At 36.5% G+C, this 27,443-nt stretch overlaps 1 protein-coding gene and 1 long non-coding RNA gene across 2 annotated transcripts in view; one reads left to right on the forward strand and one right to left on the reverse strand.

Moving 5' to 3' along the window:
- Positions 1-27,443, forward strand: part of LOC138363025 (uncharacterized) — a 439,332-nt gene that overhangs the window by 38,107 nt on the left and 373,782 nt on the right. The window lies entirely within an intron of this gene.
- On the reverse strand, positions 469-25,471 carry Hs6st (heparan sulfate 6-O-sulfotransferase). The gene is made up of 5 exons (XM_045727208.2): positions 24,583-25,471; positions 20,449-20,572; positions 19,105-19,216; positions 17,818-17,983; positions 469-15,720 (listed from the first exon to the last, which is right to left on the reverse strand). The coding sequence occupies exons 1-5, from the start codon at positions 25,299-25,301 to the stop codon at positions 15,474-15,476; spliced, it is 1,368 nt and encodes a 455-aa protein (XP_045583164.1). The 5' UTR covers positions 25,302-25,471; the 3' UTR covers positions 469-15,473.

Genomic DNA, 27,443 nt, shown 5'->3' on the forward strand with positions numbered 1-27,443 from the left:
TATTACTGTACTGGGATCCTTCTAAAACAACAAGTGTAATACATACTACTGGGTATGTATTACACTTGATGTTTTAAATAAGTGGTCTGGATTAATATCCTACAACTTTGTTCAGTATTTTAAAAGTCTTGATGAGATCATCCTTACCAAGTTGGATCAGTTAGCCCATTAACCCACTCCTGCATGCAAAGTATGAAATACCTGTGTGACAAAGATATTTTTAAGTCATTTACATAATACATTATTTGTAGCCCTGATGATGTGTTTAGTTAACAGATGGTTTACTCATGGATAATATATTATTCACTAATATATTTTGAGTTTAGCATACATAAGCATCTCCAAATTAATTAATGGTCAACTAGAATTTAGCAAAATGCTTCTGCATGAGCCACAGTAGACTGGTTCTCGTCAACTATTTAAGAGCACTATCTATTCAATTATTTCAAAGGAAACAAAGATGCTACATGAAAGCAAATTTTTAATCTTCCTCCGCTACGCCACATTTTTCAAGTTAACAATATGGTGGTATGTAAGGAATCTTCTGGTATCTACACCACTAAGCATTTCTTTAATCAATACATATTTCATACTATTTAATTTTATTCAGAGTTGGAATAAGATAACAATGTAAAAGCTTCTCAGTTCATATTATTTTCTAGAATTTTCAGCAAAATCTAGACCTACATCAATGTGAAATTCTCAAAACATTTGCTATAATATTCTGAATCCATTCTGGACTGCCATAATAAATTAGGTATACAGTATACTGAATATATATAGTGTCAGTATTGTAGACAATTACTGAATATAAAGAATACAAACCAAAGGATGCATGAAGCATGACAATTCCAGAGAAATTACGACAACAATGTATGTAAATCAACGACAGTCTGACTAATCGGGGAAATGTAAAATATTCTTATCAAAACAACTGTGGCATCTGTTACCTCTGTATCCTCTGTATATGAAATACTCCGGAGCCTATAATGTATAGTAAGTGCAATGCTCTCAAGATTAGACTATAAGCTGGTTAATGTTTGCATCAGTATCTATAAGACAGGCTGTCAACAGTGCAAGTACAGTACAGTAAATAGAATATGCTCTATCAAGGTTTAATGCAATGAGATTAACATGCATATTTAAGTGTTGCTCTCCAACTTACCCAAGAAGCCAATTTGAAAGGTTTTCAGCTGCCACTGTAATTTGGTAATTAAGTCTCTGCACTTGACATACACGCAGTGCAACCTCGATAATCCAGACTATGGTAATAATTGACTATAAAAAATATAATCACTGTACCTACTGAGTAACCACTGTATTTCTTGTAATAAAATATTATTTCTGTAAGTATTCTTTACTTTCTAATAATATGCACTTTTATGTAATATTTTTGTTCTTAAGTAAATGACAAAACATGTGTTTGCTCATGTTTACACACACGTATATAAATATTTACTTTTAATATAAAAATATTAAAATATAATACAAAACTACTTTATTTTTCATAGATCAGTTTTATTCTTGTAAACAGCTTCACATAGCTCATCAAAATGTAAGCCTTTTTGGCACGTCACTCAGTCTTTGCCAGCAACACTTCCTCCTGCCAATAACCTGTAAATTACCTACTTTCCACTGTTTTATTTATAAAAAAGAAAGTGCCAACACTAACCCCAAACTCCTCTGCCAAGCCATCTCACTCCACAGTCTTGGTATGTCTTTGTTTTTTTTTTTTTTTTGTTTTTTTACATAAATTTACCCTTTTTACAAATGTTAAGAAATGTGTTCTTTCTTCTACCTGGTTTAGCCTGACCACTCCTTCTGGTAGATAACTTTTCTGCTCACAAATAATGAAATAGTAAAAGAAAAATGGATGAAAACCCTTGAGTAATGAGTCGGCACAGGTAATATGAAAACAATCAAAATGCACCCTAAAAAAGTCACTTATTCAAACCATATTGTACAAGTCATAAAGGTTAAACACTTCATATTTTTAATTATGTACTACTATACTTAACCCTTAGTGTGAGACTGTCATCAAAGGTGCCATTGCCTGTGGAAAAAGCCAGGTGGGAGAGTAATTGGATCCTTGGACATGTTGATGTGCAGTTTGCTGAATCATATAAAAGTGAGGGCTTTTTTATTCAAGTTAATAATAATAATAATAATTCATTGAGTCTGGAAACAAGCAACCAGTGTATGTAATTTACCCAAGTGTAGTTACAGGATGAGAGTCACACTCATGGTGTCTCGTCTTCCCAGTACCTGTACTCTGTCATTTACTGACGATTTTGGCTGCTACCACCTTCTCACCTAACTTGTTCCAATCATCTACCACTCTGTTTGCAAAAGTGAATTTTCTTATATTTCTTAGGCAGCTTTGTTTAGTTATTTTAAATCTCTGACTTCTCGTTCTTGAAGTTCCAGGTCTTGGGAATTCTTCCCTATCAATTTTATCGATTCCCGTTACCATTTTGTACGTAGTAATCATATCGCTTCTTTTTCTTCTATTTTTCTAGTTTTGGCATATTTAATGCCTCTAACCTCTCCTCGTAGCTCTTGTCCTTCAGTTCTGGGAGCCATTTAGTTGCATGTCTGCACCTTTTCTAGTTGATGTGCTTCTTAAGATATGGGCACCATACAACCACTGCATGTTCCAGCTTTGGTCTAATAAAAGTATTGAACATTTTCTTTAGTATTTTGCCATCCATGTATTTAAAAGCCATTCTTTAGTCAGAAAGTGTAGCATAGGCTCCTCGCACGATATTCTTTATGTGGTCCTCAAGTGAAAGATTTATTACATAATTTATAGGTTGCGTGGGGTCTATATTCTATTCCACATTCCATAACATGGCATTTATTCACATTAATTTCATTTGCCAGGTCGTGCTCCAAAACTTATTTTGTCCAGGTCTTCTTGAAGGGCATGACAATTATCTAAGTTTCTTATCTTCCCTATTATCTTAGCATCATCAGCAAAAATGTTCATGTAATTTTGTATTCCATCTGGTAGATCGTTTATGTAGACAATGAACATTACCGGTGCAAGAACTGAACCCTGTGGTACTCCACTCGTGACATTTCTCCAGTCTGATACATTGCCTCTGATTATTCCCCTCATTTTTCTGTCAGAAAATTTTTCATCCATGTTAGAAGCCTACCTGTCACTCCTCCAATATGTTTTAAGTTTTTAGAACATCTTATGTGGAACTCTGTCGAAAGCCCTTTTTTAGGTCCAAATAGATGCAATCACCCCAACCATCTATTTCCTGTAAAATCTCTGTGGCTCGATCATAGAAACTGAGTACAGTGTGGCCTCGACTTACGAATTTAATCTGTTCCAAAGAGACAGGTCGTAACTCGAAACAAACTTTCCCATGAGAAATAATGTAAATTTAATTAATCTGTTCCACAGCCCCAAAAATATTAACTTAAAAAATACATTTTATACTGAATACAATTTTTTTTCTAACTACAATAAAGTATGTTTATCTTACCTTTATCGAGGACTCTTGTTGGTGTATGGAAGATGGTGAGGAGGGGGGAGAAGGAGAGGTGCCACTGTTTGGAAGGGTAGTCCCCTTCCATTATAACATCAGGCAGTGATGACTTCTCTGGGGTTCTCTTTCTCCTACGTTTTGCCTGCATACCACTAGGACCTGGTTGTGGTTCACTACTTGTTTTTCTCACTAAAAATCTTTCCATAGAGATTTGTTTTCCTTATGTGTTAACATTTGTCTGTAGTGATGCTTCACATTGTCATTAAAAAGGTTAAGGCAACAGCCTACTGCCGTTTGATTTGGGCAATTCGTTTCAGCAAAAGTTTGCAGTTCTTCCCATACTGCACACATTTTCTTAATTGTTGAAGAAGGGACATTCTGTACTGCCTCTTCCTCCCCTGAAGAAATGGTATCAGCTGCTTCTTGTGAAAGACTAGGAGTTCTTCGGTGGTCAGTTCTTCGCTGTGTTCCTCCACCAACTCACAACACTATGAATGCCACTTCTTTTTTTCTAAACTTCTCAACCCAACCTCTGCTGGCGTTAAACTCTTTCGCATCTGCATCACTCATTCCAGAAGGCTTTCTTTATAAGACCTTCATGCAATTTCCTTGCTTTTTCACAAATGATGGCCTCCGAAATGCTATCACCTAACTCCTTGTTGTGTATCCAAATTAATAATAACTTTTCAACATCCTGAAGTGTTTGTGTTTTATGTTTCGTGATTATTGTTACACCTTTTGCCACTTTAGCATTCATAATGTCCTTTTTCTTAGCAAGTATGGTGGATATCGTGGATATGGATTAGTTGTACTGCCTAGCTAATTCAACAATCCACACACTATCATGTTTACAAATGATCTCTTGTTTTTCCAATATGGTCATCCTCACATGCGTTTTCTTAGGTTGACCCTTACCACAGACTTTCTTGGGACCCATGGCATGATATATAATATTTACTTTTATGTTCAAAAAACAAAAAAGTACAAAAATAATGGAATTCTTTACAAGCGCGATCGTCACTTAGCGGCCAGCTCTGGTAAACTGAGGCCGGGTCGGCCCATGCCACCAGGAACCACCCGCTCAGTTGACCCAAACTTGTATCAACAAAGTCGCTAGTCGAGGCAAAGGTTGTAAGTCGAGTCACATTTTCTGACGAAATTTATGTCATAACTCAAAAAATTCGTAAGTTGAGGTGCCACTGTATAGTGTATATATATATACAGTATATGTGTGTATATGTATTATGACCATATTTCCATCATTTATGTAGAATCTGGCCAATAATAACTAAAATCAACATATGGTATGGAAGTAACCATGCTTAAAAGGTTAAAAGAATAGTAAATATTTTGGAAAACTAAATGATTATTGACTTGTACACAACATTATTCCCAATACAACTCATTTTGAACTTTCCAATTTTGTTCTTCTGGCCAAATTGTTCTGAAAGTTTAAGGTTTCCATCATATCGAGGTTGCCTGTACTGTAATATACTGCATCAACACACTATAGATAATGATGCAAATAATCACATTTAATTTCTTAAAAACAGATCAGCAAGATCGGCAGCATCTATACTACTAGTAGTGATAAGACTGGTAAACAAATAGCTAATGATTATTTTAAATTAAAAATAAAATAAGCTGAGCAATGTGACATCAGCATTAGCTAAACGATATACATTCCATTGTATAAAGTTTTTAATATGACTAGTAATTACAGGATAAGCAATCCCTGTGCAGAGACTAAGCTACATAAGTTGTTTTATAAGGTGCCACAGCCAATATAGTGTTATAGATGGAAGAGGCATAATATGAGTTAAAACTTACTGCCACACTAAACAAATTACAGAAATATTTGTGCAATAAAACCCACAAGGATATAAATACATAATTTGAGTGCTTTTTGTGAGAATTACTTTGAGCATCTTCTATTTATTAAACTACTGCCACTTTTTATTGTAAATTACTTGAACTGCTGGTAATACTGTATATGCATAATGGATTTATAAGGATAATGAAATGCCCAACAATGCAGCAATATATGGAAGCCACCAAGAGAAAACTTTAAAGATTAAAAAGAGTTTCTTAATCCTAAAAAGTCATTTACATTACATCACTCAAGTCCCAGTTATGAAAGACAAGTTCTAGGCCAATAGTTAGAACATTAATTTAGCACTAGATGGTCTTGTAGTAAATGTCATGAATCACAAACTTGCAAAGTTGCTCCAACCCATGTAATTGGAAAATGGGAAGGCAAAAATTACAAATTCTATTTGGCAGCACATAAGCAAACTTGTGAATCACTCTACATATGGTATCAAGATCCGTTAGTGTCAAGCAAATGACGAGTCAAACTACATCTTGTTCAAAGCTTGGGATGTATATCAGACTAATGATAACATATATCTAACAGTACTTATCTCACTGTAAGGCAGATATTTCCATTCAAGGTACAGTAACCTTGCCAAAAACTCTAGAACCAAGAAATGGGACAAATTTATCAGGTAAGTTGAAATGATGCTCTCTTTAATACTGAACTAAAGTAATGTATTTAATAAATATTACAGAGAGCATTTATGTATAACTATATAAATATAAATTAAAATTTTCATGTTATAAATACACTCATCCATGTCATACCCAGACAAGTTGGAACTAAGACATCTCAAATAACCAATAATGGTTATGTAACTAGTCACTCCTCCCCAAATATTAATAAAAAACTAGAATTGGTAGTGTACTCACCAAGACAAATCAAACTTCTCCACTTAAGGTCTTAAACATCTGTAAAACACTTCAAGTACATTTTAGTCATTTCACTGGGAGACCCCCCCTTTCCCCCAACCCACTGGTTCTCCGAGCATCATTCTGGAACCACCAAGACTTAACCCAACACACCAGGCCTCTGAGACCCTGTAGTAGCCTACCAGAAGCCAGGATCAGACTGGTTTACTCGTCAAGGCATGCAAAGCAGGAAATCAAGAGATCAACCACAAAACAAGTAACTGCTAAAGGACATTTGGTACCTCTAGGTAAACAAAGCAAATGATAGTTGCTATGGGGTAAATACCATAACTGATGTACCTGACCACCACCAGATGGCATTCCAGGTCACCTGAGGCCTTGGGGCCTGGGATATCATGGTGGTTTAGTTTGCATTATTTATTAAACAGTTTATGAACTCTGAAGTGCTATGATATTGTTTATAACAATAATCAATTTGGGTCACAAACAAACTCACAGCATTTTAAAACCATAAACTGTTTAATACAGCCTTGAAGTTCCAGTTCTTTTCGCACCGTGACCGAAAAAAGAACATACAAGATTCTGCCCGAAACGCTATGCGTGTTAGTGGCTTTGCACGAATGTAAAAATACCAGTCTTGTGTAATCTCACCAACTCATTGTACCTTCCTGCAAATAAAAATTATTATTATTATTATTAGATTCATAAGTGGACTCAATGAGTCTTGGCCCTGGATCCTGGCATAAAACTGAGACCTTGTGTGTTGAGCCAAGACTTGGCAGTACCAGCATTAATTTCAGGAAGCCACTTCTGGCCCTACCAAAAAAGGGCATTTCATTACATTCAACACTCAATTGAGTGATGAATTTTGTTGACAGAGACCTCTGCCTGTACTAACACAACACAGCATTAATACACTTTACTCTTGCCTTTCTTACTACCTTCCTTTTATACATGGCTTTATTACTTTCAATTTATTAAGTCATTATGGTTCCATTATTTTGCTCCATTTGTACTTGCATCACACACGATGAGTAAGAAAGGCAACCTTAGCTTTCTTAATTCTCTCCCTTTCTGATAAAAAATCATCACTACGTACAGGTATATCTTTTCTCTCCACAGTTACTAATAGAAGATTGACATAGTATTGACAGTTTTTTTTTGTTTAACAAAAATGGTGGAAGGATGTTTTGTATTTTTTAGTGATAAATTGGATATGCAAGAATTCTCAAATACTAGTACAGTACCCTCCTTACAAAACAAATTCTAGTTCACTGTGCCTATGAGGGTCAGGTGTTGGAATGGCCTTCACATATTGCATCAAGGCAGCCGACTGGGCCAGCTACGTCTTTTCTGTAGGGAGCCCAGAACAGTTGTATATTTAATCGGTAAAGTTTGGATTGACCCACCAGCTGGACGGCATTCAGACAAATCACAAATGAGTAGTTGGTCGGTACAAGTATAATTAATGTCTGAACATGATATAGATGACTGCCTTACACCAAACTTAAAAATTTACATATTTAATAAGCTAATAAAATTCATATTTAATAAGCTATTAAGAAAATTGGCTAAATTTATCTAAAAATATATTTAGTGACAAGAATAATTTTGTGACTTCGTCGTTCATTATATTACTGTGAGAAAATTGGTAGAAGTCATGAGGAGGATTCGAACCTATGCTCCGGGTACTCCGAAACAAATGCCTTAGACAACTACACCATGATATGGTCAAAAGCATTGTAACCTGGGATTCAATTGAATTCTCTAGGGTTCCTGAGGCTTCCAATGAAGCCGGAAATCAGGGTTACCCAGAGCATAGGTTCAAATTCTCACGGCTCCTACCAATTTTTTCATTGATACATCTCGTTAATGCAACCCATCCTCCTGTTTAGATAGTACTTTTTATGACTATGTGCACCATAGTACAAATATTCACATACTAAGCAATTAGAAGAATTTTGTACTATTCACTTTATGTAGTCCCCCCCCAAAAAAAATGAAGCTAAAAAACAAATATTCCTAGGCCTAATATAGCACACATGTACTACATTAAGCCTCTGATAACATGTATGAGGCTTAGGAAGGTTAGGTTAGTTAATTTGTCTATGCAACACAAGTAGAAAGTCGTTTTCCGGTTTGTCCAAATTCAATACATAGTATTGAATTTTTACTTTAATTTACTACTTTACATAGATTTTTACTTTCTAATTGTGTTGCATGATGGTATAGGTACTATGGCCCTCATTGTTTTATAAGTGCTATTAAAACGGGAGGACGGGCTGGTTCATGTGATTTCCTTGTGCATGTTACAGTATGTACTAACAGGGCAATTTATTATAAGCCATTTTTTTATTTCCAAGAAGCAATTACTGTAATAACTATTACGTACAATGTTAAATTTACCAATAACAGTGATATTTGTACCCTAAAACAATTAACAATTTTTATTTATTTAATTTTACACACAGGAAATAAAGATAAAACCTTTAATAAAAAAAGGAAGAAATTGTGTTTCTTAGGTACAGTACACTTATTTGCATATTCATAAATCATGGCATAAATAAGTAAAAGAAAAAAAAATATATCTTCTATAGTACTATTTAACATATGAAAATGTATAATTTTGGCAACAATATAACATGATTTATGATGTATACTATTTATACACTAACACAAGTCACCATCAGTGATAAAGGTTCTTCTATTAAAAATTGCCTCACTATGGGGGTTTTGCAGTTTGACTGCATACACAAATTACACCATACCGTTAGATATATAAAATTTCATAAATGATTTCTTTTAGTTGATGTACAAATACACTTGTCACCATTTATTGCAAATAACATCAATTAAATTCTTTTATAATATTTAGTTAATCACCGAAGTTGGCAAGCACGTCGTCAAGGAAATTATGGGAGAATAAAGAACTGAAGGAAACATGTGGAAAAAGAAAGTGCTTTAAAGGTTTAAATATTGTTAGGCTGCATCACATCACACTATGCACAACTTCTAAATGCAATTGAAGTTTAAATCTTGAGTGGAGTTTGTCTTAGATATACACTACTGGATCCTGAGTAGTGTATATGTACACATACGTACATAGTACATATATGTACAGTAGTGTATATGTACTATGTACAGGAAATAGTAAATTTCCTATACAATTCCATAGTACAGTACAGGAATAGTACTATGGACTATTCCTGTACTATGGCAGGAAACCACCTATACACTACTGGATCTGAGAGAGGAATTTTGTCCTGGCTGATCACTGCATTAAATTCTCTTATAATCTATTTTTTCCATTATTTATGCTTATTAAACAAACTGAAATTTTCACGTTCTTTGTCAAGCTGCTCTCATATCTCATGGTTTTTCATTGCACCAGTGTTGTGATAACTACCGCATATTCAAGTGATGTTGATAAAGGAAAGGCAATGAACAGAATCACAGGTTTAAAGCCATCAATACTTAAAAAACTGTTTAATTAATTTAGATACAAGTTGGCTACAACAATCGGCAGCCGAGGCACACGTTAACCATTGGTACGGGCTTATATTGGGACCTATTACAGGGCAAGGTCTAGAAACGTCCCTTTGCTTGACTTTAGAAAATTCTTCAAATTATGAAAATAAAATATTTTTATAGGAAATGTAGAAATGGTGTGTATAAGTCAAGTGTGAGCAGCAGCTATGGGGGAAGGGGAGTGCAAAATATCCTCACACAAGGTACAGACCTTCCACAAACAATAATACCTCTGTAAGCCCCTGCAAGTGCTTAACCCCTGCACTGTGCACCTGCTTTTGGCAAAAACTTCATTAGTGCAATTGTTAAGGACATATTTTTGTTGTTTTTATAAATGTTCAGGTAAAGTTAATGTCAAAATGTTTCCAAACTCAACTATTTTAATTTTAACACACACAATGATGAAAACATTAAAAAACATTAAAATATAGCCCAATTAAAAAATAAAACGGACAACTCTCAAAATGGCATTTGTCGTTTGGCACAGTGCAGTGATTTAAGGGCGGTCAAAACCAGTGCTTGGTGGTTATCCAATTTCCATGGAATTATCAAATGCAATATGTAATATTTTATTACTGTATGGTATTCAGGTCCTATACTGTATTTTAATATTACAGTTTATTAACAGGATGTGAATGAGTCAAATACTACTAGTACTGTACTTACTATACAATGATAAGCAATTCATAAAATGGAAAAGGTAAGTGCTGCAGTTGCAGGGTGAAAAGTTCTGCCTCACAAGCATTTAGTTTTTCTAGCAAGTAATACAAACTTGTAATTAGCAACATGTGAAAAATTACACAGTGAGCATAATGTAGAGCTGCTTCCATGACTAGGATACCTATAGAGTAATGTAAACAATAAAAAGTGAAAGTCTCGAGAGGCTATAAAGCTGTCTGTTGCAGAATGTTCAAAAGTTCCTAACTATCATTTAGAATGCTACACATGAGTAAAGTTACACGAGATGAATGATGTCAAAGGACTCCGAGTCACTGAGTATTTTATTAAGGGTCATGGGACTCGAAAGAATAGTAAGAAAGCATAATTCAAGATCATAAAAATTAGGACATGTTACAAGGTGTTCATATTAGTGGGACAACATAGTTCTGACAGTTAGGTGCAAATCTCTGTCCATTAATAGTATATAGCAAATATGTATCCAATCCAGGAATATTTCCCACTTCCTGTTATGGTGACAGGAGGAAGGTCACAAAGATAGGTCACATTTGATAGTATGTAATTTGTTGTTCATAATACAATCGAGGATTGCAATATGACAGTAGAAACCTGCAAAGTCCATTACAGGTAACACCAAGCATAAACTCAGCTGCCTTAAATCTGTTAAAGACAAGATTCAACCAATTTTCATTTTCATAACCTATGGGATGAGAATAGTCGAGATTCCGGAGCCATGAGAGCACAGTTTGAACTATAATAAACTATTGTTGGCACAAAGTCTCAGAGCAAACAAAATAACACAAAGATTTGCAGTAAAAATTCTCGTCTTTGGGCAAACGTCAGCACATGAAAGGTTTTACCAGGAAAAACAATAGAGAAGCCAATGCCATCAGCTGACTTCGACCCAACTATAGACAAAACAGTAGTGCATGAGATATTAAAGGAAAAGATATTTCAGGACAGCCTTCAACTGTTTATGCTAAGGTTTCACAAAATTTAATCATGACCCTCTATGCAGGTAAGGTCGATACAATGCGAGTGGGCAAATTGCAGTTGTGTGCACGCACACACGCACGTGTGCGCGCCTTACTGGTAATAACGAGTACTCACTCTTCAATCTGTATCATAAAGGTGGCAGCACGAAAAGGGATTACCGATATGTAAACCGACCTGTGATGTCTTGTTTATCCTTCCAGGGCCTAGAGATGTCCTGTTCAGTGGTGCTACTTTGTTTCACCTCAACATATTTCTGGCATCTATACAAAAACAGGACACTAAATTATTTGGAAGAGCTTCTATAGGGTGTAGCGATGATGTGTGTCTGCTGGCCAGTCAGGTTATACATCATTGGGTTTGACTGGTAACTGAATGATCAATATCCCATACAACCTTGCCTTAGGTTAGGGAAATTTTTAGTTAGCATTAGAGGCTACCAAACTCTAACAATGGTATACCAATATATAAAGCAAAGCACCGGGATAAAAACAAAGCATAAAAAAACCTAGATAGAACCAGGAGAATGGGACACAGAATGATATACTGTAATGAATGATTAACATAGTACTGCTTTAGCCAAATTTTATACAAAGTACAGTACTATCATTTTCAAGGTGACCGGTGCACTACATTTATAAACACAGTCCAATCGGATGTTGTGTTATTTGGATACAGGATACTGTATGTTTATAAACTATCATTACACCTAACATGGTGCAACTGGTGCATTTGGCAAGAACGCAGCACAAAAGCAAATAGATATGAAACATGATATGATATCATGATATGGTTGTATAATACACAACAATCCTTCATGCAGGACTGCAAGTCTTCAGGTTATTAACTACTAGAAATAGAAAATGTCTAATCTAAAGAATAAAACTAATCCTTATTTAACTTAAGCATGTACAATATGCATCAGCACCCACAAAATCTAAAAGAATGTTTGTGGCGATTGTATCATTTGGCACTCAAATTTACCAACCAGTATTCGTATACATTTAGAAATGGAAACTGAACACTAAAAGAAGAAATGTCTTCAATGTGAAGCTAGTGATTAGAATGTACCGAGAGGGCGAGTATCAGAAGCTCGCTTTATACATGCGTTTAATTGCATATGTTGTATGACAATGCAGTTTGGATTCATTACACCAGTTAATTAATAACTAGCAGGCAGGGCTCAAGAATTGCAGGCTTGTTGCTGCCTTGCACAAAAAACAATGATGAAGACACCTGTTTACTTGCGACAAGTGCAGTACAAGCAGACACACGCTTAAAAAAAAAAAAAAAAAAAAAAAAGCAAGATATTTGGGGGGGGGGGGGGGTGTAGATAGGGTTGGTATGAGTTAAGAGGGGTATTGAGAACCTCTTTTCACATTAGAGAAGTGAGGATGTGGTATGAGCTTACTATTGAATTGATACTCTACATCAATTCAAAAGCAAGATAAATACGCAGATGACGACTCACAATAACGTGGCTGAAGATTAGGCATCCAACCCACACAATTGAAAATGAAGAAGTGTCAATTCTTCATTTTGGGATTTGTGGGTTGTGTGTCCAGTATGATAAATGCCAATTATGGTAATCAACCCAAAAATTAAAGGGACAGCCAAGAGCTGATGATCAACCCCACAAACACATCCTGCTAAGTTGTGAGATCACACAGGTGAAACCCTACTACCTATAAGATCATCAAAAGATACAAAAAACCCGGATAGGGAAGACTTATGGAACTACTGTAATGGGTAGAACAAAAGTACCTAACTGAAAATCAATGCACAAAACAAAAACATTTTGTATTTACAAAAAGATGTGGCAGGCAATTGAATAAGAACTTCAAGAGAAAGCAATATAGAGTAAGCATTTGGAAACTAAAATATTTTGAAATCCAAAATATGGAACACCATGAGCAAACCTTTACTCTTGTAATCACAAATACAGCAGGAAATCAAAATGGTTATAACACAATATACACTAACTTCAAAACAAAGATCATAGAGAATTTCCTTTGTGATACTGTATTGTCTTGACCTTTCAACTTACTCAACCCTTTCCATCTTCCAAAAGTCTGAGCTAATACAATGCACCCCTACACACCTCTCTCACATGCACACACAAAACAATTCTTACTTAAATGTTTTAATACTTCACCCAGTCCTTCAACAATTTTGAAATGCAGACTTGAAACATATCTAAAATCTAAAATTAGGAAATACTGTAGCAGGCAAGTCTAAAAATAAGTAACAATGAAATTGTTCAGACATTAAATAATCAAGTGTTTAGAATTTTTACAAATTTTTTGGGTGGTTATTGTAATGTTCTGCTTCTGGTTAGGTTTAAATTTATGGACCAGGTCCCCAGCAATGGTGAGTGTGGTCATTCACAGTGCAGGAACCACAAGTACTTGTAAGGAAATCCATTTGTGTCTGGAATCACATTCACGGACCAAGGAGATAAAGATATCTTTTCTGTCTTTATTTTGCTGCATATCCATAAACAAGTTAGGTTGTTACAACAAGCTGGTGGCAGACACTGTCAGTTTACACTGACTCTCTCCAGTTTACCCTGGAAGCTGTCTGAGCTAAATATGAAACAATATAGCTTTATCACCGAGACCTGAACTGAAGACATTTGGATATAGGCAACGAAGATAACACAGTCATCAAGAAACAAAAGACAAAATGAAGGGGAACAATATAAGAGTACAGCTAGGTGTCTCCTCCCAAATTTAGCCAATGTGACCTTTCTGTTTCCTTTCTTTAAAATACAACAAAACTTCTGATAAAATTAACAAAAATCTATAAATTAATACAAGTAAGAAATTTACAATAAGTACCAAAACATTAAAATACATGAAATAGGCTCTAAGCCATATAAGTAGTTAAACCTACGGTTTCCCGGACATGCAAAATAAGCACAATTATGAGTCAAAGAGCTTCTCTCTATGTACAGAGGTATTGCCCATTTGTAGTATCTTATGCCTGATACCTTGTTTCCTGTGATTATGTCAAAGGGAGCAGGTGCACCACATGTTCCATAATTAGCCTCTTAAAATGCCGCCTATTTATTATCTCTACATGTTTGCGCATTATACTCTTCAGCAGTACTGTACGCAAAATATTTTTGTGAAGAATTCTCCAAACTGCATTGCTTATCACATACCTGGAGCATATCTGGAGAGGGTTCTAGTAGTTCTTCTACTCCCCGAGGCCAGGCTCATCTTGTGATAACTTGGTCCAACAAGCAGTTGCTTGGAGTGCCCAACAGGCCAAAGGGAAGGGAAGGGAACATAAGGGAAGTGACATAAGGGAAGTAAATGTCACTTGGAATATTTTCTATCATTGCCACTATTATCTAGAATTTATCATTGTTTGCCTTACATATGCATTCTGGTAACTCCAAGTTTAGCGGCTTTTGTTTTTATATGAACATTGCGAACATCTTTGTCACTTATTACAATTGCCTTACAATGGTGCTTCTCATCAATATATATTTATAAAAATTTTGTATGGGTATATTTACGCATATGTACAGTACATATCTGTCAGTATATACACGTGTGCATTGTGAATTTTAGAATCATGTGTATGTACATATGCATTTGTATAGATGTCTGTGCATACCATGAATGTGCACACACATGCAAGCCACCCATGTGTATGTGTATACACATACACATGCATACACACATGAATACCTAAATAGCTATGCTGGTGGGATGTGTGTGAACGGATATCTATCTTCATTTGTGCACAAATATCTTCAAGTGTTTATGCACGAAAGAGCCTAAGTACAGTTTATCTATGAACAATAAATTAAATGCAAGATGAAATGACATTTTCATTGTATAACATGAAATTTTCTGAAGTTTTACACTTTAGCTGGTAATAAATAACTTACTGTGTATGCTACAAATACTATAAGCCAATAAGAAAATATTAATACAAACACATATCTTGATATCAACTTAAACACGAATAAAAATACAAAATTCCTATGTAATCACAAAATTCGTAAGCTTTTCACGGAGCTTGCTCGATATCTGACCATGAAAATTTATTTCGACCCATATTTGAGAAGTGCTCCTTAAAGTGAACATCTTGCGATGATAACTTCTTGAATCGCTGTTGAAGGAGCTCTTTAGCGTAGTCGTACAGCTGAACATCTAAGCTGTTTAACTCCTCTATACGTCCGAGTGTTTCCGAGTCAATATTATGTAAAGCCAAATCAGATATGGTCTGATTGTGCTGTTCAAAGCGAACTCTGAACCTGGAAAAAGACAAAAATATCAAGATTTAAACGAAAGAAACTTTCAGCCATTTACATTTGCCATGTACATGTGTTAGTACTTCATTACTCAAAAAAGCATACGAGGCCACAGTAAATGTGACACCATTCTGTCATAGGGTAGAATGGCCTAGGACAGAATGCCCTCATGGCCTCTTGCAAACTAGTGTTTGCAAGAGACCATGAGGGCAGCAATGGGGTGAGAATACTCAATGGTAGCTTGAGCTACCTCATCCCTTTGTGTGTATTTATACCTCAATAAACTTATTTCAATTTCAATGAGGGCAGTGGTTCTCTAGAACAACTACAAAGTTGGCAACTACATTAAAGCAGGAAACTTCGTTTTCAAGTAATTCATGTTTAGAAGAATCGTTATATAAAAACAGATTTATATAAAACAGATTTATAACATTTATGGCAAGATAGCACTTTAATAAAATACAAAATATTACACGTTTTCAAGGGTATAGTAGAAAATTATAGGACATACCAACTGGTAAAATTTAATGAATGGATTGCTAGAAATAGCAATTAGACAATTGTGTGAATGTCTAATGTTGTTCAATGTACAATATATATGAAAGGGGGTCATGAGGAAGGCTAAGGCAAGAAAACTACTGATAATAGATTGTCGAGTTGAACAAGGTAATTCTATCCGAGTGGAACCGTGGTAGTTCCCTTAAATCTCCATCCTCCCAGATCATTGCTAGTGCGACTCTGAACCACATATGGACAAGCAACCTTGCAACAAGGAAAAGTAGCCAAGTGGAAATCCATCACAAAGGTAAATTACAAACTCCAAACAATTATCAGCAAATTGACAAGGATTAAATGAGAAAGATGGGACTACCCCGATTGCTGGTTCGAGTCACCTCATTGCTCCAATTGATTTTCTCATCGATATATTACGTTAGTGCGGATTTCTGTCTGTATTTAACACTTTGGCACGGGCACGACATAGTATTGCGTCAAAAATTTATTAGACGAATGTGAGGGAATGACGTATCCATGCATCAAAAATTAAAATAGTTTGGCCTGCTTTCGGCTTAGGCTGCAGATGCGGCGCGCCACGGTTTTGGACATTACATGCATATACTCCTGTTGGGAATTTTATTGCGAACACATTAATACCAAAGGTCGAGAATTGAGATGACAAAGTTGAAAAGAGTATGCACTTTCCAGTATTACCGGATGAGAAATAGATGCAGTCCGAGAATACCACACAAAGCCCAGCCAAGTCTGAACCCGAGATGGAACCAGATGGGACTTCCTCCAATTCACCAAGAACCCAAATCTAGCAAGCTGGGAAAGAACCACGTCCCTTGCGAACAGACTGGTTATTAGTACATTTCTATATGGTGGTTAGTCTATCGTGCAGATCTAATATGCATTAAAGATTGTCACTGTTTTCTTCTCAGTACAAGTTGTTGTCCTAAGCATGATAACGCTCATTAATAAATTACAATAACCACCACCAAATATCAAAGTTAAGATAGCCCCCACCGACCCCATAGTATATTAGTGCTGCTATCTTCTTGTAGTGGTTGGTTAGTGGATGCTTAGATAATTCAGAATGATTCCTGGCAATTATAAAGCTACCAAGAATCATTTTGGATGATGCGAGTGGTTTGAAATATTTTTAGGAGCCATAGTGGCCAGTTGACCTCAGTGACAGATCTAAATATGCTACCCAGTGCCCATATGCTTTGCCACACTTATTTAGGAGACAAGACAAATTGTAAAAACACGTCCTTAGAACTCAAAGTTGCTCGGAGCCTGGTGTATTAGCAGTGGTCTGGAAGGCTCCAGTGTGAGCTTAGGGAAGCTACCCGAGGGGTTTTGTTCATAAAGAAAGTGGTTACCTTGTACAGCCTCAATTCAGTAAACAATACCAACCACAATTCAATGCAACTAGAGGTGCCACCTAAAGGCATCTCCAGATGCAACGAATAGGGGCTGGACACAGTTTGCTGAATCAAGGTTGCACTCTGTCTGTAAATCCACCAGTGTAATAGGATTATAAATAATTCAAGCAATTCAAGACAATAAATCATTAAAATTATAAGAGTTCAAACATACTTAAGATTGAATGTCTCTTCAAACAAGTATTGGCTTTTTTCTTGATACTCTGTCAAACCAAAAAATGCCATCATCTTCAAGTTATTCTTAGCTGACAGAAGCATTGCCTTATTCCTCTCCTCTGGCTTCATCATTGACTTGTTGTAGCATCCAACCAATGACAAATCTGTAGCAAAGACCAAAAACATGTATGATTTTTAAGCCGAATGACATCTTAACATTTACATTGCAGAATTTTAACACATGCTAATCCCTGCTATGTGTTTAATCCGGCCCATTACACATGGTGACAACACCCTGCGGTGGCACCTTCACCAGCTCACCTTGTGAGTAATACAACCCGGGTTAGAACCCTGGGTATGGTGAGACGATTAGACACCATGCCTTCATTATTAGTCCCTGTGCATCTAGCAGTAACTGATGACCAGGATACAATTTTTTAGGGGTGGGGGGGGTGGGGGAGGGGGGGCCAAATGATGCTGTATGACTTGTATACCGACGGCCAAAAGGGTTAAGGAATCGAGTGCTAGACAAACAAAGCAACATTGGCAAAATTAGACCATATGTTAAACTAGAATGAGGGATAGAGGAATCAAGAATGTACAAATACTTAAAAGTCACAACAGGCCATGCTGCAGCCATTTCAGATTTAGTATGTTCATTTGCACTTCATCTGCATGGGACATGCAGCAGGCCAATATAGCTATCATATGGGTCTCAAAAATACAGTTGGGTTCATTCCCACCTCTCAAAAGTTTGGTAATCCCAGTTTGATGACAGGTGAAGCAGAAATGGTTGGACACATGGTCCTTTCACCTAATGCCTTTGTTCACTTAGCAATAAATAGGTACCCTGGAGTTAGTCAACTGTTGTGGGGTTGCATCCTGGGGAGGATCAGTACTTCAATCTTGGGGGTATGGCGATACAAGCCTGTCCCTGACAAAACGAATTATTTAAAAAAAAAAATCCTGTTTTCGCTAGTAGGCAATAATAATAATAGGTAATAATAATACTGTAACAACATCAATAATAAAATAACTTCATGGCATGCAGATTTACAAGAAACTCAAATATTGTGTTAACTCCCAATGCACTTATTATATTTTACAAAATTTTGTGAATCCATTCAGCTACGTGGCCCTAGTACCAATCTCTGTGTGAAATGCACGGGACCATAACTGAAGTTTCTAAAGCATATATCTGACAGTTCTTGTACACACACACACATGCACACGCATCACTAATGCTTATTAAATTTATTTATGGTCAAAAACGCTGGATACACACCTGCCAACATACGGGTCTGTCTATTGATAGCTAGATTGCTTTCACACGCCATGAATTCATCTAAGGTAACATTCTCCCATGTGTCACCTTCATAGCAGAATGGTACTTCATCCTGAAATTTTAAAATTAGGGAGGAACAATATTAAATTTAAAGATTTTATAAATACAGGTACTGTATTTGTAATTAAAATCATGCAAAGGCAAATGCTTCACAAAAATATCAACTATAAAATTCCAAGTACCATATAATGTACAAAGAAGGAAGAAAATATCAGGTGAAAATGTAAAGCCAGTATGATTATATGATTAAACAGCACTGGAAAGGGATACGATAACGAGGGGCTGGGATATGAGGATAGGGGGAAAAGAAATAGTGTTCAACCTCTTGCATCTTTGGAATTGAATGCCAATCCTGCAAGATGCAAGACTGTCCCTGTACTAACCAAGCCAAGTAGATGGGCATTTAGGGATCTCTCAATTATCTGGGTTAAACAGGACAGGACCTTGTCCGTTACATCTGATTATCTGGATAACCAATTTAGCTCTTTACAGACTTAAAAAAGTATCGTTATTAGTGCAGATCAATGAACTTTCATCTGTGCATATTCTAATCCCAAAATCACATGGTAATTTATTTTGTATTATGTGAAGATTATGGCAGCAGTGGCATGAAACATTTCAAGCAGCCCCCCGGAAGAAATTCAATGCAGTCCCAGATGATTATTCATAATGCCCTTTCAAGCCTTTCTCTTGGTCATCACAAGTGACCAGCAAGAGATATGTGACATATTCAAACACACATACCATGTCTGGCATATTGCCATCCAGTGTCTGAACATGCTGAGTAGTCATACTAGGAGTCATTTAATTCTTAACAACAGCAAATGAGTGATTACCATGTATATATATTTACAGGCAAAATGTGTGCCATGCATATATATCTGTTCATATGCATATTTTCAAAGCTAAACATAATAAACAACACCACTGACATCAATACAACTCGTTAGAATGGAAAAGTAAATAATTAGTGAGAAACAATGAAAATAAACTGACAAAGATATTCTCATGTGGCACCTCACTTCATTTCTACTGAAAAAATGCAGCTTCATCAGGCCACTACAACTAACCCACAAGACGTTGAGGTTTTTACTTGGATTTTTATGCTTCTTGGAAGCTAATTAACAATGTCAAACAAAAAATTTGTTTTTCACATTTTTTTTTGCACACCACAGTAGTGTAACATTTAACATGTGCTCAGTGCAGGGCTTAATAGTTAACATACTATATTATATAATTATTCAATACAAAAACCTGAAAAAATGACAATTTTATGCTACTGACCTTGGTAGCTTGTCTCCCTTGACACAAATGTCTTGCATTTTTCCAAGTGGCCCCTCGGCGTACATGACGGAACTCGCTCACAAATCGGTGAACAGGGTTCCTTAGGAATGTTATATAAAAATATCTGAAAAAAATGTGATAACATTAATAAGACTGTGGCAGAGGAAATCTGTCAAGTTATATAAAAAAAATTAACAAAAGCAACACATTACCATACTCTCTTAGATGATAAGACAGGTAATTGGTTCAATGTTGCTGCTCATTTGTAATCTATGTGTGTGTTTGGGGACAGGAAGCCTGTACTTAGGCTTATCAAGAACCTCCCCATGCCAATTCCTGACCTTTCCCAGGAGGCAACCCATTACAGTTCCATAACTATTGGGTACCTATTTACTACTAGATGAAACACAGGCATCAGGTGAAAGGAAACATGCCCAACCATTTCTGTCCTGTCAAGAGGATTGAACCTGAGTATCTTTGTTGTGAGTCGAGAACATAGACCACTATACTATAGCACCCATAAAGAATAAACCTCAGCAAGCTATTGCACCAGGGCACAGAACTACGAAAAATACCAGGAACTCGTCAAATATAATTTAAAAACATACCGAAGAAGAAAGGTACAATATCTTAGAAGCCTGATAAGATAAATAAATATTTCAACATTATTATTTCAACAATTGTGCATGGTTAAAAGATATAGTAAGTCGGTTAAATTTAGTTTAATATGTCCTCTCTCTGGTTTAATGGCAAACGTATAGTTCTTTACCCCAGTGTCATGCTGCAGTTTGACACCTAAAAAGAACTATTATGGGTAATTATGTGTGTCCAGAGACCAGTTCCATAACTTATAATTTCCTGTCTCCATACACCAAAACAATGGACACAATGTATCTAAAGGTACACAGTACTTAAAATGATACTAATATATGACAAACCCACAATGCTACCTTGCATATTAACATCAGACCTTAGTTATCAATAGGTCCAAGAAACGAGTCATCAAACATGAGTGTTCATTTGCGAGTCTCGGAATGCACATGATGAATGGGAAAATAAAAATGTCAAAAAAAGAAAAATATATGAAATGACTAAAGGGTACTGACACACTCCTACTATGCATTGGTATATCAGATCGTAATGCTTAGCAGTTCCTGAAAAGCAAGGCAATGAGAACTGGGATGACTGGAACTTGTATCTGGCACCCCCAGGATGCTTATCTTCCAACACCCCATGAGCCTGTACATTCAGGAATCGGGTCTGTTACTCCTAGGAGTGTTACTTAATAGTATGGAAATCAATGTAGTTATAGATCAAAATATAAGTGGGTATGTTGGAAAAATACCCATACAAATGGTTGATATGTCTATCCATGAACCAGCACTAAGGTGTTTCAAGAACTTGATTTTTTTTTACAAAATTCACGAAATTGCCTTTTTGTTAATGCGTATTGTATAAAATATATCCACAGGTACTGTCTCCACTCGATCATCCGGAGTATATGGGAAAGACCCCCAGCCAGATTGTCACATTTTTCGGATAATGGTACTTTTTCACCTACGAGTCCAAAAGTGATCATTTCCAACTATTTTTATACTACAAACAACATAATTTGAATTGCCTTGCCACATATAATTATTAAATATTCAACTAGAAACCTCAACTTATCCTTGTCAGTGTTCATCTTCTTGATTGATGCCACACATCTTGAAGTTAAGAATTCTTAACAATTTACGTAACCTATACTAACACAACACTAAAATTAACACTTAAAATTATTGTACAGTTTAGTAAGCAAAGTTAGTTTTGACTGCCAGCTGCTGAAGCCTCACTGGTTGAAGGCATTTGGGTTGCCTGTGAGGCCTCACTTGTTAAAGGCGCTTGCTTGCGCCTCACTTGTTGAAGGCGCTTGCTTGCCCTCACTAGTTGAAGGCGCTTGGCTTGCCTGTGAAGCCTCACTTGTTGAAGGCATTTGGCTTGCCTGTAATGTCTCGCTTGTTGAAGGCGCTTGCTTGCACCTCACTTGTTGAAGGCGCTTGGCTTGCCTGTGGCGCCTCACTTGCTGAAGGCGGTTGGCTTGCCTGTGGCACCTCACTTGTTGAAGGCATTTGGCTTGCCTGTAATGCCTCGCTTGTTGAAGGCGCTTGGCTTGCCTGTGGCACCTCACTTGTTGAAGGCATTTGGCTGCCTGTGACGCCTCACTGATTGAACAACACGTAACTTGTCTTTAATTGCTAGGACAACCTTCTTCCTCTTAACACCTCCAGAATAATTGATGCTGCTACCAGACATAGTCTTGGCCAAAAATGTTTAAAGTTACTATGAAAATAAAAAAGTTATTTAAAAAAATATTTCACTAATGGCGCAGCACTGTGTATAATACAAGGGACGGACGCACATGGGTTGACCAGTGTTGGACAGGTCCACTTGGGATAGGGCAGCTATAGCACGTTACGTAGGCCGCCAGTAGGAAAAAACTCCCAATATTTTTTAAGGAAACTTCAGCCTGTGCACATTGCTTTTAGGAAACTAATTTATTTGTTATTACATAATTACTAGTACTTATTTCATTTGTTTTTGGCTATGATTAATTGTTCTAAAATTAATGGAAATTCCTGTACCCAGGTGGTCCCCTCCCGACGCACCCCTCCCACCCTCCCAACACCATCCACCTACCCCACCCTCTCCTCCACCATGCGTCTAGAGCCACAGACAGGATTCATACGGTATGGCCGAATTTTCATCCGGCCAAACCAGCTTTTATCCAGTTCCTGTGGCCACATTGGCCGGATATTGTGATAACTTTATCCGATCACGATTTTGGCCGTATAAGGGCGTTTTCCGGATGTTTGAATCCCGGATAATCTCAGGGTTACAGTATTGCAAGAACAGCATACATTCTAGTGTTCTTTTATAGAACAAGACTTCTTTCTATGCTCTTTTTAGTCCACCGAGAACTAGTTAACTTGAAAGTGTCTGGTGACCAGCAAATTTTACCCTAAACTATAAATATAAAGTGTGCATGTTATAATTTTAATAAACAAAACCTAACCTAAAATTACTGCACATGTACTTGGCAAAAATACATTTTGGCTTCCAGATGTTGAGATTTTGCTGGTTGAACACAACTGGCTTAGAGATTTAACTAAACCTGTACCTACTTTGGCCAAATTCCTTTTTCCCATTGATCTCCTTAATGATAAACTCATTACCCCACCTGAAGTAACCGATATAAATTGGGCAACATCAAGAATATCCCTATTTGAAACAAAATCAATTGGTACATCAACACTTGCCATAAGTGTGGTATTTTGCAGTTTCTCTCAAACTAGGATCATCATCATCCTCATCTTATCTCCACATTGCTAGCAAATCTTTGAACAATCTCCTTGCTCTTAACTGATAGCAAACCCCTGCTTCCTTTTAGCCCCATCAGCATGACTGTTGCAACTCCCAGATATCATCTTTCCTAGAAATTAGCAAAGTTTATATTAAAGAAAAAATAGTGTTAAAGAATGTTGCTGCATCACACACAGGAGAAACATACATCTAGCTCACAGGATCAGGGTGGGTAATATTGGGTTGTTGAGAAAAGAAAAAAGAAAGTGAAGGGAAGAAAAAAAGTCAAATCATTTTAGCAAAGATAATATTGTACCACACAGCAATTTCTTACAATCAACAGTTGTGAAAATATTGAAAATAATTATTACTTTAGTTATAATAATCATAGTTTTAGTATATTTGTAAATACCCATTGCAACATGACATGTAAATTCCTGTACAACAATGCAAAAGTAACCTGTAGCAAAGTACCGTACAGTAAGAAGTTAGTGCAGTCTGTTCACAATTAATCAGTCCTGAATTTGATTCCTTGAAGTCAGTCAACTGTTGTAGGTTGCATCCTGAGAAATGGTTAGTCCTTGCATAACAGCATTGGCTAATCAACCACATACAAATTTGCTTAAAAGAAAAGTAACAATAGATACTTATAAAATAAGTGACAACTACTATACTGTAACAATACATGTTTATAGTAACCATACTAATAATCACGTTCACTTCAGGGTTTACAATACTTAACTGAAAACGAAATGTCATCGATGCAACCTTCACTTGGATAAAATATTATCTTACCTTCGTTTTATCTCATGGTCTTCAATTTTATCCATCATATCATCGACGCAGCTGGTTAGTTCTGTCCAGTCTGCATGAAGGCCACACTTCCAGCCAGTGGAGTGGCGTGAAAACAGCCACATCTCGTCAGAATTAGGACCCGGACGGAGGCAGGTGCACCTCTTTTTAACTTTTCTGTGGCACACACAACGTCTGGCTAAATCAAGATCCCCAACGAGATGTTTGCCAAAAGTTGTTCCGCCAGTTTTCTGGATGTGCAAAAAGACGATGACATCGTGATCTTCAATGTCAAACTGAAAATCTCGACTGATAACATCCTCAAACGAGGGCCCAGTTGCTGTCCTCAGGGCCCCACTGAGTGGTTTACCAACAACATCAGTCTGGAGATGGAACTGGTTAATGCCATCCCTAACGTAACTATATTTATATTTTTTCACAGGCGAGAGTGACCTCACCGAACAGACAGACTCAGGACAGTAGTACCCAACGAACACGATACCTGCGCCGCCCAGGAATGTCAAAAACGCAAGCATATATATACATTTTTTCATTCCTTTTCTCATCGAGGCTTCTTTAGGAGGAGGATAATAGTGGACAAGAGAATCAAAGCTGCCGTGGCCCCACGCTCGCCTGCTGGGGATCTCGCCCTCACACCTTTCACCAGCGTCCAGTAACAGCTCCACGTCTTCTGTTTGTACCTCACTGTCTACAAGTCGCATAGTACTTGTGTCAAGGTGAGGGGTGGAGTAATAAACGAACAATTGAACCACTCATCACACCTTTCGACCGGACTCCTTTGACAGTGTCTACTGCCTTCTGCAGGGGAGCTCCCTGTGTCCCGAACTGTGCACGCTCGACTCCGCACTGGTAATCTTACTCACACAATTTTGAATATTGCCTACATTGAAACTTATTATTAATCTATATTTGATATTAAACTTTTAACTAAATAATGTTAAAGTGGCCCAATTATTTTAAAAGCAAAAGATAATCCTTTAATTTAAACAATAAAGCCGAAGATGAGAGAAACCGAACAATATAAACAAAGTATCAATAATGAAAAAAAATTACTTAATGGATATCGTATTACAGTTGTAAGAAGCATTAAAACTTGACAGTATTATAATAAAAATGTGGGTAAATAATGAACAAAACATATGTGGCTGGAGAGCATTATTTGCTTGGTTAATCACAAAGAATTCATTAATACCCAACAACATTGCATAGAAAACTAGAAAAAGAAATTGACAGCGGCGACTATGTTAACCTGAGGATAACTAAATGCTGGTGCTTACCTAACAGTTCATGTATATATTTTTATTTTTTTATTTATATATACAAGAGTTCTTACATTCTTGTACAGCCACAAGCACACATAGCGTTTCAGTTAAGTCGTAAATCCTAATTTTCACAGACGCACACACCCAAAAAGCAGTCCGTAGTAGCCGTCTAACTACAGGTACCTATTTACTGCTAGGTGAACAGGTGCATCAGGGTAAAATAAACTCTTCCCATTTGTTGCCGCCTCCGCCGGGGATTGAACCCGAACCCTTAGGACTACGAACCCCGAGCGCTGTCCACTCAGTCGTCAGGCCTTACAAAATTTACGGGCTCGCCATAGCCCGTGCTGTTTGGAACGTTCCAAGTAGCGAATCTTAAACAACAACAAAGTAGGCCATTAACCAGTTACCTGTACGCAAAATGTTGTCACCCAGGAAGGGTAGTTAGTTTAGTATATTTATTATGCACCCCATACCCATTTTGTGGGCGGTAGTGGAAAGGGTTACAGAGGCACATAATGGGCTCAGAGACTGAACCCCACAATTCATTTAGCTAAGCAAGTTACAATCTTGATGAGCTAGTTACAAAATTCAATGCACATCGTCACATCAACAATGGGCTCGAGACCGACCACAAGTACAGTTTCTAAATTAAGCAACTGACATATGTGGAGAGCTAGTGTCACAATTTATATGTTTGTCCTGCACACCGCCCCCCATCCAATGGGCAGCGGTGGATAGGCTACAATCACTTAGTTGCTACCTACAGTTAGCAAACTGGTGATATTTGGCTAAGATTTCTGGGAGCAGATCATTTTGAATGAAATATTTAGACATCTCTGGAACATTTGTTATAGAATAGTCTCTGAATTCACGTATCTTTTGGGTACTATCTATAAGTACAAAACCTTGTTCCTAAATCTTGATCTGAAACTTTTCCCAGATAGGTGAAATAGAACCCATGAGCTCCTCACCAGAAATAAATATATCTTTGATATCCCCAGAGTTAGACTAAATCTGTGTAAACACTCCATGCAAATAAAAGGGAACAATCTTTGGAACTCACTCCCTGATGAATTAAAAAATTGTTCAACCTATGTCCTATTCAAAAGTAAAACCAAAAAGTACCTAATTTCATCCACATATTTCCTACCTTGTGCTTCAAACTCCCACTGTATCTTGTACCACCCACTTCCCCAATATTGGTACTATATTATTAGTACTATATTCCCCAATATTAGGACAAATTTATCCTTACCAGTGAAATCCCCTCTGTCAATTTATATTGTAGTTATTTGTTGATATAAAACCTTGTTACAATGTACCCTTTCATCTTACCTGATATGTTAGATTAAGGACCTGCCTGAAACTCTATGTTTGTAAAAATATCATTCTAATGTAATCTCACCAACCAATTGTACCTTCTTGTAAATAAAATATTATTATTATTATTACATATAATTATTATTATTATTATTATTATTATTATTATTATTATTATTATTATTATTATTATTATTATTATATTATTTAATGTACTTGCTACAAGGTCTTTGTAACTGTTAACAAGACAAGAGAGTG

This window comes from Procambarus clarkii, chromosome 10, assembly GCF_040958095.1.
Source record: "Procambarus clarkii isolate CNS0578487 chromosome 10, FALCON_Pclarkii_2.0, whole genome shotgun sequence".
NCBI classification, from domain to species: Eukaryota; Metazoa; Arthropoda; class Malacostraca; order Decapoda; family Cambaridae; genus Procambarus; species Procambarus clarkii.